The sequence below is a fragment of the Thamnophis sirtalis genome, unplaced genomic scaffold (genome assembly GCF_051295495.1).
Source record: "Thamnophis sirtalis isolate CommonGarterSnake01/CBP01778 unplaced genomic scaffold, rThaSir2_p1.2 scaffold_5, whole genome shotgun sequence".
Lineage (NCBI taxonomy): Eukaryota > Metazoa > Chordata > Lepidosauria > Squamata > Natricidae > Thamnophis > Thamnophis sirtalis.
Window position 1 is genome coordinate 73,785,604 of NW_028261385.1, and position 14,838 is coordinate 73,800,441.

The 14,838-nt window shown below is 42.7% G+C and overlaps 1 protein-coding gene across 1 annotated transcript in view; it reads left to right on the forward strand.

Moving 5' to 3' along the window:
* Nucleotides 1–825: 825 nt before the first annotated feature.
* UHRF2 (ubiquitin like with PHD and ring finger domains 2) overlaps nucleotides 826–14,838 on the forward strand; it is an 87,709-nt gene continuing 73,696 nt past the window's right edge. Inside the window, exons 1-2 of the mRNA XM_087716059.1 lie at nucleotides 826–1,369; nucleotides 12,100–12,342. Coding sequence (XP_087572185.1) covers nucleotides 1,217–1,369; nucleotides 12,100–12,342 — 396 coding nt within the window. The 5' untranslated portion in view covers nucleotides 826–1,216. The remainder of the gene's footprint in view (nucleotides 1,370–12,099; nucleotides 12,343–14,838) is intronic.

Consider the following 14,838-nt stretch of genomic DNA (forward strand, 5'->3'; position numbering starts at 1 on the left):
TTCAAATGCAAATTGCAAGAGATTCGTGTGGAACCTAGTCATTAAATATTGCAAACACTAGAGACCCACAGATTCGAGTGTGCAAAATATATAAAGTAAAATTAATACAAAATTAACAGGCGTCTCAGGTACATCCTGTGCTGTGAAGTGCGGATCTGTGGACCACGAACATCATCTGTTAACATAACGCAGGTTCTGGTGCCATTCAGGGCAAAATCCGGATGATCAAGGTTTTTATGCCACGAACAGTAAATGTTAATTGTAGCCTTTTGTGCTGTCCCCGTAAACCGATCTGATACACGAGTGGATACACCGACGGGATCTGTGTTTGTGTGTATACGCGTGAGTTCAACGCATCGCCATTCCAAGAAAGATAATAAACAAGGGATGAAGAGCGTCTCACTGAATTCAGTACCGCCCCCCGCCCCCGAGTAATGCTTATTTAGAGGTAAGGATGTTTACTAGTTTGCAACCGCGATTGTGTAGTAACCCACGGCCGGTGCAGGCAAGCCTTAAGGCCAGGCAGCGGAGTTGCGCAACCTCCCAATTTGCCACGAACATCAGTCAACGGACCTCAGATCTGGCGCCTCGCGGTGTCGCGCGCAAAGGGGCTTGGCGCTAGGCCGGGAGTGCTGGGAGAGGCGCGAAGAGGGATTTGAGCACGTGAAACGCCGCCTCCGCGCCTCCCTTCCCCGCCCGCCGTTATTGTCTCTTTAAGGTCGTGGCGAGGGGTGGGGGCGCTCGTGGATGGCGGCGGTTTGTGGTGGTCTGGGCTCGTCTCGCGAGATCAGCGTTGGCGCCGTGACCTCCATGTGAGAGGAGCGGCGCTTTGGTAAACAGTCCTCGGGGTGAGGACATGGCTCCCGCCGGCGCCCGTTAAGCTTAGCCCAGCCGGCAGCTCCCAACTCAAGGTCTGACAGGGTTTGCCGCCATTCCGGGGGGTGGCTCGAGAAAACTGTTGCCGCCCGTGGGTCGCGAGTGAGGCGGGTGGGATCGGTGGGCGAGCCTAGGAAGAGTGGAGACCGGTGGCGGGTCGGGGAAGAGAAAGGAAGGAAGGAAGGCCGGTCGGTAACAGAAGCGGCTCGCGCCGCGGCGGTCCTCGAGATTCAGGCAGCAGCTCCTCATCGCCACCCCCGCTTCGCCAAGTGGAAAAATCCGGAGGCAGGAACCTCCCGGTCTTTCTGCCTTCCCCCCCCCTCTCCTTCGGGAGCGCGCCATGTGGATCCAGGTGCGGACCATCGATGGTGCCCAGACCCAAACTATCGACGACCTCAGCCGGCTGACCAAGATTGAAAGTCTCCGCGAAAAGATCCAGGAAAGCTTCCGCGTAAGCCCTGAACTGCAGCGCCTTTTCTACCGGGGCAAACAGGTGAGGCAGGCGCGACATACACTCCCTCTCCCCTTATCCCCCAGCCTCTCAGCTTGCGCTGCCTGCAGCTTCAACTGCCGCTTCACCGCGGTCGAGGGGTTTTCTTTACCGCCGTCTGAGGGGAAGGAAGCAGCCCGAGATGCCATTGTGTGCTGAGGGAAGGGATCGCGGCGGCGGCGGCGGCGGCGGCTTCGTTTCCCGCCTCCTCCTCCTCCTCCCTCTTCCCGTTATACGCGAGGCATCTTCTCATCCGCTAGCGGGTTTCCCGCAAGGCCGGGTGATGGGGATTCCTACGCGGGATTCCCGAGAAAAGCGGAGCGCTCTGCTTCCCTCAGGAGGGGAAAGAGAAGAGGCCGGTGGCGCGAGTCGCCTCTCGTGTGCCTCGCGCTACTTCCGGTGCTTCAACGGTCTCCTTAGCACCCTCAGCTGCCTCTTGAGGGAAGGGGCAGCTGCCCCGAGGAAGTTCATATCGTTGTCCTCCTCATCTCCCTCTGCCCTCATGTGGGTTTTTTCCCCCTTTCTCCCCCATCGTCCTGGCGGGAAAACTGCTAGCCAACTCTGCTGATGCTTTTTCTTCCAGCCACTGTACATATAATCCTCGACTTACACCCATTTGTTTAGTGACCGTTGGAAGTGACAAGTGGCATGGAAAAATAATGGTTTTTGACACATGACCGTTGCTGCATCCCAATGGTCACATGATCAAAATTCAGCTGCTTGGTAACGACTCATTTTTATGAAGATTGCAGTGTCCTGTGGTCTTGTTTTTGCTTTGCCATCGTCTCATAAGCAAAGTCAATAGGGAAGCCAGATTCACTTAACAACTATTTAACTAGCAAGCGCAGGAAATCACTTAAGAACTGCGAGAAGGAAGGTTGTATAATGGGACAGAGCTCACTTAATAACTGTCTTGCTTAGCAGTAGAAATTTTGGGTTCAGTTTAAGTTGAGGACTATCTGCACTAGGTTTTTAACTGGAGTGTGATCTCCTGTTCCATCCTGAAGTATATGCCTGCAATCACTAAAAATTGGCATTGGCTCCATGGCAACTAATCTGTCATCTCCTGTTCTGCACACCTTTTGTGAGTGCTGAGCTGGAACTTTTTGTTTACACTTGGATATATTAATTCAAGATGTTGCCTCCCAAAATATATGTATAATAAATGCTGTGACAGTTTGGGTTATTAACCTTGGGCAGGCAAATGTCAGTTTATTTTATTGTGCTATGTTAGGATTGTGCTCTGTTACAACTTGTTTTTAAGTTGTATGGTATCATAGGTAATTCCCCTTATATTTTATTGTGATGACAGACTAAAAGTATAAGGAGACTGCCTGTTATTAATACAATTGGAGAAGGATAAATAGGTAAAATTATTTGTTTTCTTTAATCCAGAGTTAAATAATATAGTAATACTTTGTGCAATCAAAATCATGGCTTTGTTATTTTATTACAACAAAAACCATGACTATTACTTACAATGGTTGATATTACATTATTTTAGGTTAAAATGATGGGAAACAACATGCACAGTACTTTAAGCTCTCAGAACAAAGGTATGATGCAAGTGTACTAAATTAAAGTACATTGTGGTACCTTAAAAGCTGTCAGATTTATTAATGGAATAAAGTCTCATTGTAAATATAGTTTACAATAAATCTATACCATCTAGATTTCCTTTAGTGATTGTGGCAGCAAAATGCATTAAATTATAACATCAATATTTTCACTGATTTATATAAATCAGTGAAATATATATTTATATATTTTTGTTTTTGCTTACGAGTAAACAGCACATCAATATTTTTGGTGCTTTGTAAATGGCCATGCTGCTGTAGATAATAGTCCAACATACCCAAAGGATATTAGATGTGGGTGCTTTGGTGATAGTCTGTTTTTAACTGCTATAATCTGGTAGATTTTAAATACTATTTTTCATAGGGAATCTCTGTTTAAATTCCCATAATAATGACCATGAAAGATAGATTTGGACTAGGAGAAAGTAACTGGCTTTAAGCCAGTAGTGAATTTTCAAGGTTAAAAGTGAACTTGAACCTGAATCACTGATCTTAGTTCAGCATGTTAACCACTGCAACATATTGCCTATTTAAAGTACATGTATGTGTTGTGTCAAAATAGTGTAGCTATAATTATAGTAACATGGTTGTATATAAGTTACAATATTACTGCACTATAGACTTTAATATGAAGTTTACTGATACGGGAAGTAAGGAATCAAAAGCCAAGGGCAGTTATAATGCAAGACAAGGGACACAGAAGAAGAATCTGTAATGGATACTGTATGTGTAGTTATACTGCTTCAGCTCTGTTTCACAACTGACAGAGAGATATGGAAATGTTGGCAAATCTCTTTTGGGTTCAAGTGCTGGCTGACTATCTCATCTCTGTTTGTGAGCATAGGAAAAGATATGTTTTCTGGGGTTCGTCTAATGGGAAAAGTAAAAAGAGACACTGATTGTTGTTCTATTCTCACTGATGGTATTAATGCAGATTTAATGTTAAATCATGCCTTGTTTTAAGTATTGCTTATTTCTTACATTAAAATAGCTAGGTTTATATAAAGCATAAAGCAAACATCACAAAATAGTAATTTGCAAACATAAATCCAGTAATTGTCTCTTTGCATGTTTTCTTTTTCCACTACAGGTAGTCCTCGACTTACAACCATAATTGAGCCCAATATTTTTGTTGTTAAGTGAGACATTTGTTTTGCCCCACTTTATGACCTTTCTTGTTACAGTTGTTAAATGAATCACTGCAGTTGAATTGAATAGAATAGGTTTATTCTATTTTTAGTTGATAAGTTAGTAACCTGGTTGTTAAGTGAATATAGGTTCCTCATTGACTTTGCTTGTCAGAAGGTTGCAAAAGGGTGTCACATGACTTGGGTCACAGCAACAATCATAAGTATGAACCAGTTGTCAAGCATTTGAAGTTTGATCACATCATGACGAAGCTTCAAAGGTGGTAACTGAAAAACAGTTGTAAATCAGTTTTTTCAGTGCTGTTATAACTTTGAACAGTCACTAAATGAATTGTAAGTCAAGGACTTATCTGTATTGCATTAGTGAGGAAGAAGATATTGTTTTTAAATTGAAATTATTATCTGTCTTGCTGCCCATATTTCTCCCATAAAGGAAAACACTGTGTTCTTCCTTTGAATAGTTACTAAATAGAAATGCCTACTATTCTATGATTCTTAGCACGCATGATTTTTCTTATTGAATCAATATTTAGGATTATTCTCTGACATTCTCTGCTACCTTATCCTTCTTGATGACAAGAAGAAAAACTTGTTATTTAATTTCTCAGCTTGTAATGAATTTGCAACAGATTCTTTTGTAGTATCAGCATGCCAGATGGATAGTGAAAGAAGTTACATCTTTATAGGGTTCACATACCATGTTCTTCATAGGATACATGATTCTTTTCTGTATAAAGCCATATCAAGTTGTGCTTCAGATATTCAGAAGGCTCAGATAGTTTAATTTCTCTGCAAGTATGAGTAAAGCAAAAGTTTATACTACAATACTGTGATTGTGGCTAGAAATGTACCGTGTTTTCCCAAAATGTCCTGATAATAAGACCATGCTATATTTTTCATGTGGGCAAAAATATACGCCCTCCCCCAATAATAAGCCCCCTGGACAACCCCTCCTCCAGCCAGGCAGAGCGCCACTCACCAACCTAGCGATATCCCAAAGGCGCAAAGCCGCAGGAGCCAGGGGCGCTCTCATGAGCAGCCGCTTGGCAATGCCCCTTTCCAGCCGGGCAGAGCGCCACTCACCAACCTAGCGATATCCCAAAGGCGCAAAGCCGCAGGAGCCAGGGGCGCTCTCATGAGCAGCCGCTTGGCAATGCCCCTTTCCAGCCGGGCAGAGCGCCACTCACCGACCCAGTAATATCCCAAAGGCGCTAAGCCGTGTGGCACTCTGCCCAGTTGGAAAGAGAGTTTGCGCGAGCACTTGTTCTGCCTCTCTGCCTCACCATGCCCAACTCTCCCTGCAGGGCTAGGCCAGGGCGCCGCCGCTGCTGCCATGCTTCGACCATAACCGGCTTCCAAACTCCGGAGATCCACTGCTGAGTCTTCCGATAGCGGCCGCTCTGGGACTACGCTCTATGGTTGTGGGCTGGCTGTTGGAGAGTCTTCCCGCCGGAAGACTCTGCATCGGATCTCCGGAGTTTGGAAGCCAGTTATGCTCGGAGCATGGCGACGGTAGTGTGGCCACGTTAGCGGCACCCTGGCCCAGCCCTGCAGGGAGAGTTGTGTATGGTGAGGCAGGGAGGTACGCGGGCTGGAGGCAGAACAAGTGCTTGAGCAACCTCTCCAGCCTGGCAGAGCGCCAGGCGGCTTAGCGTCTTTGGGATATTACTGGGCTGGTGAGTGGCGCTCTGCCCAGCTGGAAAGGGGCATTACCCGTTGGCTGCTCATGAGTGTGGTCACCTCATGGGGGCTTTGGGATATTACTGGGCTGGTGAGTGGCGCTCTGCCCAGCTGGAAAGGGGCATTGCCGGGCGGCTGCTCATGAGTGTGGTCACCTCATGGCGGCTTTGTTGCGCTACTGCGACAGCGCAATACAGCCGTTTGCCCCTGAGGCTGTGCCTGGCTTTTCGGGTGCCCGCTTGCAAGAGAGCAGCCACCCGGCAACCCCAAACCAATAACCCCCCCGATAATAAGGCCCAAGCAAATTTTTTGGGGGGAGGGAATTAAAAGAAAATAAGACCCTGTCTTATTTTTGGGGAAACACGGTAATTGTGATTACAGTATTGCATATATTATTTTTTACAATAAGTATATTTTCAAAGCATGGCCATCCTTGCTTTTGGTTAATTATGTCTAGAGAATCCTTCTGTAAAAGTTGCCCACCTTTGGCTTTAGTCTTAATTTTGTTTTTTGAGATTTTCATATGATCCAGTCATATTTGTTTCCATTCTGTCTTGTTCCAACTGGAAGAAAACATTGTGTCACATTTGTTTTATAGTACGGCAACCTTAAACCAAAGTCTGCAGGAGTAGTTTGAATCTGTGCTATTTGGGAGGTACCCTAAGCATAAATATAACTGAACTAAAGACTTGCTGAGTTACTTGATTATGTTATAACGTTTCTTGTTCTAAGAATGGACTAGCTGATTTCTGGGAAGAAAAAAACAGTGAGATTTGGATTATGAAGTAATGGTAACACAAAATTGACTGTATTTTTATTTTAAGTTTTAAAAGCTGCTTTTTTATGACTGAAAAACAAATAAAAAGCATAAAAAGGTTTTTTTATTCTTATTTAATGCTGGTATTACATACTGTTACAATGAAGATAAAAGAATTCACATACTTAATAATACTTTTAGATAATGGCCAAATGTATCCTCTTTAATCAATAAGTATGTATTTTTATTTGTAACTATTGAAAATAGTTGTGGCAACATTGGCCATGGTGATGCAGTGGTTAGAATGCAGTATTGCAGGCTAATTCTGCTCTGCTGGCAGTTCGAGTCTCGCTAGGAGAACCCAGTTTGTTGGGGGCAATTTGCTGATTCTGTAAACTGGTTAGAGTGGGCTATAAAGCACTGGAAGAGAAAAAAAAAGAATATAAAGAGGGCATTGACAAAACAGCTACATTTTTGTTTTTTTCTTTCCCTAGTTGTATTGATAAGATTTTGAAAGTCTGAATGGAACTTAAATTATTGTGTGATAATAGATTAATACAGTCTGGACCCCAGACTGGATTCCCAAATAAGATGAGGAAAAAATACCATTTCCAAACTGGCTTCCTGTAATTATACCAACATCATACTGTAATTTTAAAAACATTGACTTGAACTCGCAACACATATGAGTGGCACATGGTCTTAGAGGGCTAAAGTAGAGAATGGGATTTGAATTTGTGTCTCTAATACATTTGGTACAATTTGCTTTAACCTATATCGGTAAATGGCTATTTGAGTTCCTTAAGTGGAAGATACAGGCAGTCCTTAACTTACTATCATTATTAAACTTTGAATTATGATGGTAAGTCGTTGTTGTCATAGGTCAAGGCATCACACCACCAGATTGGATTTTTTTGACATATTTTGTAGTAGTTGGCTCCTAAAGACATAGCGGAATACTCAATGGCTCCTAAAGACATAGCGGAATTAAGGATTGCCAATTTGAAGCGGGGCTTTATCCAGCCAGCCAATTCAGAAATAGCAGCCCCCGTGCTCTTCAAAGAGAAGAAAGACGGGGTGGGGTGGGGTGGGTTAGGCTCTGTGTTGACTTCCGAGGGATCAATGCCGTTTGTGTAAAAAAAACCTACCATATTTTTGGGAGTATAAGACACACCAATATTTTGAAGAGGCAAATTAAAAAAAAAGTTTTTGAACTCTGCAGACCTCCCCAAAAACAACCTCTGCAGATCTTGTCAAAAAAAGAACATGCATAGCTTTTAGGAGGCTTATAGAGTGCTCATGGGGGCGGGGGGGGGGAAAACGGCCCATTGTTTGCTAATGTTTGCCCTCCTCAACCCCCATGAGCACTCTGGAAGCCTCCTAAAGGCTATGCATGGCCATTTTTGCAAAGGGGGTGGGGTTACATGAGGCTAAAAATGCTGTATTCAGTGTATAAGATGCACCCAGATTTTCAGCCTCTTTTTTGAGGGAAAAAGGTGTGTCTTATACTCTGAAAAATACAGTATCCCTTCCCCTCATGAAGGACACGTTGAACCACTTAACTAAAGGCAGTGTTCCACAAACTGGACTTGACAGAGGTGTATAACCGTATATGCATCAGGGAGGGAGATAATGGAAGACCGCCTTTAACTGCCCCCTTGGTGGTTTCCAATTCAAAGTCATGCCCCTGCAGTCATCATGCAATTCATTAATGAGGTGCTGCATGAGCACCTATCAAAGGGGTGCTCGTTTACCTTGATAACATCCTTGTCTTTTCTGAGACCCTAGAAGAACACGTAAAGCTGGTGCGGCAGGTCCTGGAAAAACTTCTAACCGCCAAACTCTATCCTAAACTATCAAAGTGAATTCCACAAGACCTCACTGGATTACCTTGGCTATCGTATTTCCAGTGAAGGGAAAGAAATGGACCCAGGGAAAGTGAAAGCGGTGCTAGACTGGCAACCCCCATGTACACGCAAACAGCTACAAAGTTTCCTGGGATTTGCTAACTTGTATCGGCAATTCATTCCGGCTTTTGCAGAAGTTGCTCTGCCCTTGACTGAACTGTTAAAAACAGGCCATCCCCGACAAAGCCAAAGCCAAACCAATCTATTGGGTGGACAATAGACCATCAAAAAGTATTTGAAAAATTAAAACAGCTCTTTGCCAAAGAGCCCATTCTGCAACATCCCGATCCAGAACGGCAATTCATAATCCAGTCAGATGCCAGTGATGTGGCTTTAGCAGCAGTGCTGTTGCAGAAGAACAAAGAGGGACAATTCTTGCCGTGCACATGTGTCTTGAAAAACTCACCACCACGGAAAGAAGGTGTACCATTTGAGAGAAAGAAGCCTATGCAGTCCAATGGGCACTGCTCACCTGGAGACATTTCCTAGAGTGGGGTGACATGCCATTCGAAGTCTGGACTGACTATAAAAACCTCGAAGCCCTAAAAAGCCTGTGGAAACTGTCTCCCAAGCAAGTTCGTTGGGCACAATACTTCAGAAGGTTTAAATTTGAACTGAAGCACATCCCTCCAGAAAGAACTTGCTGGCAGATACCTTATCGAGGAAACCGCAGTATGACAATAGGAGGGAATAAGTGATTCACCCCATCATCCCCCCCCCCCAACCAAAAGGCGGCTCAAGTCATCAAAGGCCAGACCAGGCAGTAGCCTATTCTTGGCCAGGACAAGCTGACTGCAGCAATGAAATTGGCGCTGCCAACCGATCCCTGGCTCAACGACAACAAAGACATCCTGACAATGAGAGATGGCTTAGCTTGGAAGGGATCCAAACTATACGTCCCTTTGAACTTGAGGCTGGAATTAGTACAGCGAAGCCACAATGCAAAATTGGGAGGTCACTTTGGATTCCTAAAAACACTTCACCTCGTCAGACGTCAATTTTGGTAGCCGAAAATGAAAGCAGAAGTGGAAGACTATGTGAAAAGCTGTGCAACCATGAAAATATGGCCAGGCAAGCCCCCTGGGTTACTGCAACCGGTGGCTAGTCCTAGCTGACCAAGGGAGGAGATCGCAATAGATTTCATTGTAGAGCTTCCAGACAGCAGCGGAAATAAAGTGATCTGGACAGTCATCGACTTATTATTCCAAGCAAGTCCACTTCATCGCTTGCTCAGTATTACAATCCACTAAAAAAACTAGTGAAGAAGTTTGTCAAACACATTTACTGCCTACACAGAGTACCCAAGAGAATCATCTCAGACCGCGGAGTTCAATTCACTGCCAAGTTTTAAAGGGAGTTCCTGCGGGCTAATGGGTCCACGCAAGGACTTAGCTTGGCTTTCCATCCAAACACGAATAGAGCAGCGGAACATGCGAATGCAATGGTGGAACAATACCTCCATTATGTTGATTACTAGCAGGAAACTGGTTGGACTTGCTACCTTTTGCCGAAGTCGCGTATCACAATGCTGTCCACAGCAGCACTGGATTAACTCCTTTTCAAGTTACCAGTGGCATGGAATTTGTTCCCATGTCTGAACTGTCCAGAGAGCCCCCCTCCTCTATGTTTCTGACTGAATGGATGGACACTCTTAAAAAAGGGTGGGAGAATACAAAAAAAAGCTTTGGCAGAGGCAGCAGAAGAATACAAGAAACAAGTGGATAAGCACCGCTCGCTCCAACCCTCCTTCTGAGTGGGGGACAAAGTTTTTTTGACTACCAAATATATAAAGTTAAGGATGTCTAGCAAGAAATTAGGGCCAAAATTTTTAGGTCCCTTCCCAATAGTGAAAATAATTAACCCAGTTACGGTTCAGCTCAGTCTGCCCAGAATTCTAGGGAAAATTCAACCAGTGTTTTATTGCAGCTTACTGAAGCCAGTGATTAGGTCCAACCAAAGACCATTGATCCAGCCTCCAACTTCTTCAGTAGTGATAGAAGGAGAAACTCACAACGAAGTGAAGAAAATTTTAGACTGTATATTGTATAGAGGTCGTTTGCAATATTTAGTGCATTGGAAGCGGTACCCTTTATCTGAAGCTACTTGGGTGAAAAGTTGGAATGTAAAAGCTGATAGGTTAGTGAAACAATTCCATGATAAATTTCCTGATAAGCCAAAGCTGGTTAGTTATGCTTATGTTAACCCCCACATTATTCTCTTTTCAGGATACACTTTTCTTCGGAGGAAAAGCCACCTATCAGGCCTGCAGCTTTCTTTTGAATCTTTGGCCTGCCTTTCTCTTATTCTACTATGCCTTTTTCTATTGTGGGAAAAGGGGAGGGGGGATTGTACGGAGTTACTTACTGTGTAGCCAAAACAAAATTCTTTCTAGAAAGCCAAGGTCATCCTTTGTCTCTGCACTTGACCAGAACTGGATGGGTGGAACTGCCAGAATGGCAATGGGAGATTGGACCATGTGATGGACTTGTGGGTTTGGGGCAAGATCTTGAACTTTCAACTAGGTGGGAAAAACCTGGAAGCTTTCAGATTTGAGTTTTCCCAGATGTGCCAACATGGCTCTCTTAATAAATTGGAACTTTGAGCAATACTTTGCCTTGCACTCTGATTTAATTTTGGATGCTATTTGATAATCCCCTTTCTTTCATATGTTAGATACATCAGGTATTTATTGATATATGAAATTAAAGACTCCAGTTTGTGTTACTAGGTAATTCTGAGATTGACTAAAATTGAAACAAGTGTACTTATTTAGAAAGTTTAACAGCATCTTTGTATATGGGATTACTGTAACTCCATCTCTTTGTTCCTGTATTTTCCTTCTAAAAGGAAGGAAGTAGTGAATTAACATCACATTTTATTTGGAGTTCTACCACTTGTCCTATTCTTACTTATTGGATTATTAGCATAAACAGAAATTGTAGAGAATATTCATAGCTTGGGTTGTAGATTTAGACATGTTCGTCCTCCAAGCTTGCTGCTTGTCTCCTGGACATTTCATTACCAAACTAGGTAACATCTTCAGCAGGGTTGAAGATATTAATCTAGTTTGGTAACAAAACATCTGGGAGCCAAACAGCAAGCTTGGAGAACAAACCTCTGCTTATAAATAGTTTCTGATACAGGATGACTTTTTAGTAGTTTTCCAGAAATTAAATCACATGACTAAATCCTAGTATCTTTCTTTAACTAAGAAGTAGTTAAATCCAATACTAAACTGATATTGGGCTCCAGGCTTCTCTTGAAGAATACTTCGCTGTTTCTTCTGTTGGAGAAAATAGTGGTAGACAATTTTTACTATTTCCTTCCATAGATCCTGAAAAACTATTTTTGATATCGAATAACTCTCTGAAATGGTGTGGAAAGGGAAGGATCATTTTTATTTTATGTTTATTTAGTTGTAAAATATAAATATAAATATACTAAATAAATATATTATGGCATTTTGTTCAATGAACCTTTTCCACCTTTTCATTGAGAGTTCTAAATCCCCTAAAAAACAAAGATATGTCATTAATACCAGCTATTAATCATATATTTTATTTTCATGCAAGCTTTTTCTGTTTTTCATGTTGAGGTTTTTATACTATATTGATTTCTTTTAATATATATTTTTCTGATGGATTTCTTTTTGCATTTTTAATAGCTTGAAGATGGCCATACCTTATTTGATTATAATGTTGGACTGAATGATATAGTTCAGCTTTTGATACGCTCAGAGTCTGATGTTCCTTCTACAATTTTGAATAAAAAAGATGGAAAGCCTGGTCCCTGTGCGGTTACCAACTGTAAGAATAAAGCCAAACAAGGAGTGAACAGTGGATCATCAAGTTTGCCATCTACATCAGCTCGTTCATTTCTTATAGATCCTGGCATTGGTGAATACAAGGTACTTGTTTTATTTTTTTAAACTTGACTGTGTCTTCTTACATTTTTAAGCTGATTGTGAATTCATTTTTAAAAAAATCAAGACTATGTATTGAACACCTCTTCTGAAACAGGAAATATTCTATAATGATTTCATCTAGTTTAAATCAGTTAGCTAGAACAAAGAAGTGCTAGTGGAATAGCAACTTAACCATCCCCTCCTCTCAACAGCAGCCTCTAGTTTCATATTTTTTCAAAGCTTGGGGGCTCTCTAGAACAGTGCACCCCCCAACCTTTTGGGTACCAGCGACCAGATCTGTGGAGAAAGCTTTTTCCATGGAGTGGAAGGGGTGTGGTTTTGCATGCTACCTGCATCCCATGGATGGGGCTTTGCTTGTTTACGTGGCCCGATTGCTGGCATACCACGGGCTGGTACCAGTCCACAGACGGGCGGGGAGGAGTTAGGGACCCCTGCTCTAGAATGAAGTGGCTGGTTGTGCTAGGCAAGTATAACAAAAGAGAAGATATCGGAGCCAATTTCTATAATCAGAAATATTAATTGGCCGATCGTTTTATGCAGTCTTTTCTAAACTGTCTACTTTTATATACTCTATATTGGACCAAAGGTTCCATGATTTCAGAATTAAAATCTGCTTTTTTTGCCCTCTGGAGGCTTCAGGTCGCACACATAGCATTATGGGGGATGGCATGCCCCTGTGCGACCCCCCTGCGCTCCCCCTGCTTTTGGCACACGATCCGAAAAAGTTTAGCCATTACTGCTGTAGGCTATTCATATAGGCCCATGATGGCGAACCTATGGCATGCATGCTGGAAGTGGTATGCAGAGCCATCTCTCTGGGTGCTCAGGCTGTCCCCCATTGCTCTTCCGGGTTCTGGTGCGCCGGCCAGCTGGTCTTCACACACACGGGAGCACTGGAAATTGGAAGAGCACCGCCCAGTACACATACATCTTCCGGTTTCCAGCAAGCACATGCATACCCGCCACCTGAACTTCCGGTTTCTAGCATGCATGTACATGTGAAGACCAACTGGCATGCGCACTGGAAACTGGAAGATCCTCTTTCAAGTGCACACATGCACACTGGGCGACTGCTTTTCTGCTTTCCGGCATGCGCACCGGCCAGCTGGTCTTCGTGCGTTCCAGAAACGAAGACCAGGTGGCCGGTGCATGTGCACACCGGAAACAAGAAGATCATCTTCCTGGCATATGCATGCTCATTGGGCAGCTGCACTTCCAGTTTCTGGCATGTGCATGCGTGAGGCCCCGTTTTGGCACTGGTTCTCCAACACTGATATAGGCTTTATTTTTGTTAAATAAACAAAACAATTTTAAAAAATTCTTTTGTTAAGGTGAAATAACAGGGTTTTCTTTCTCCGCCCCTCTGCAGTTCATATTTTTATGTCTTTCCAAATGTTTTAATAAGTTTTAAATTATGAATAACAATAGTTGCCTTTGTATTTAGTACTAAAATCTGCCCTATGCAACATAATGTTAGTTGATTTGAAACAATCATTTGCTTATGGAACTTTTGTTTGAACTGTAACCAATATTGTTTCTGAATCCTTAAACTGGATTAATATTTTAGTTAATGTATTATCATGTACATAGTGTGTATGCTAATATAGCTTAGTAGACAATTGTTATTGCTTTGTCCAGAAAAGTTTTTTTTTTACAAGAAACAAGACAATAGCAATATTTACTTTTCACCTTTAACATTATACAGTACCTGGTCCTAACCCTAACCCTAACTGTAACCCTAACCACTTCATTGACCAAACAAAAAACAAAGATCTTTCTTCTAAGCTGGATTGACAGTGAGAAAGCATGAGTTATTAAAAAAAGGGAAGTGATGGAAAATTTATATCAAATTTATAACTAAGGATTCCTTTACTTCCAAATGAAAATCACTTAAATATGAGCCAGCAGTGTCTCAGCTGCTAAAAAAGCCAACACAGTTCTGGGCTGCTTTAAAAGGGGGATAGAATCAAGATCACATGAAGTGTTACTACCATTTTATAATGCCCTGGTAAGACCACACTTAAAACATTGCATCCAGTTTTGGTTGCCACAATATAAAAAAGATGTTGAAACTCTGGAAAGATTGCAGACAAGAGCAAGAAAGATGATTAGGGGACTGGAGGCTAAAACATACAAAGAACAGATGCAAGAATTGGATATGTTTAGTTTAATGAAGGACTAGCAGTATTCTAATATCTAAGGGCCTGCCACAAAGACATGGTTGACCTATTCTTGTCCTGAGGGCAGGACAACAAACAATGGATGAAAACTAATCATAGAGAGAACCAACCTAGAAATGAGAAATTTCCTGACAGAACAATTAATTGGCTTGCCTCCAGAAGTTGTTGGTGCTCCAACACTAAAGGTTTTTAAGAAGAGATTGGACAGCCATTTGTCTGAAGTGGTATGGGGTTTCTTACTTGAGCAGGACTAGAAGACCTTCAGGGTTCCTTCCAACCATTCTGCTTACCGAGATTA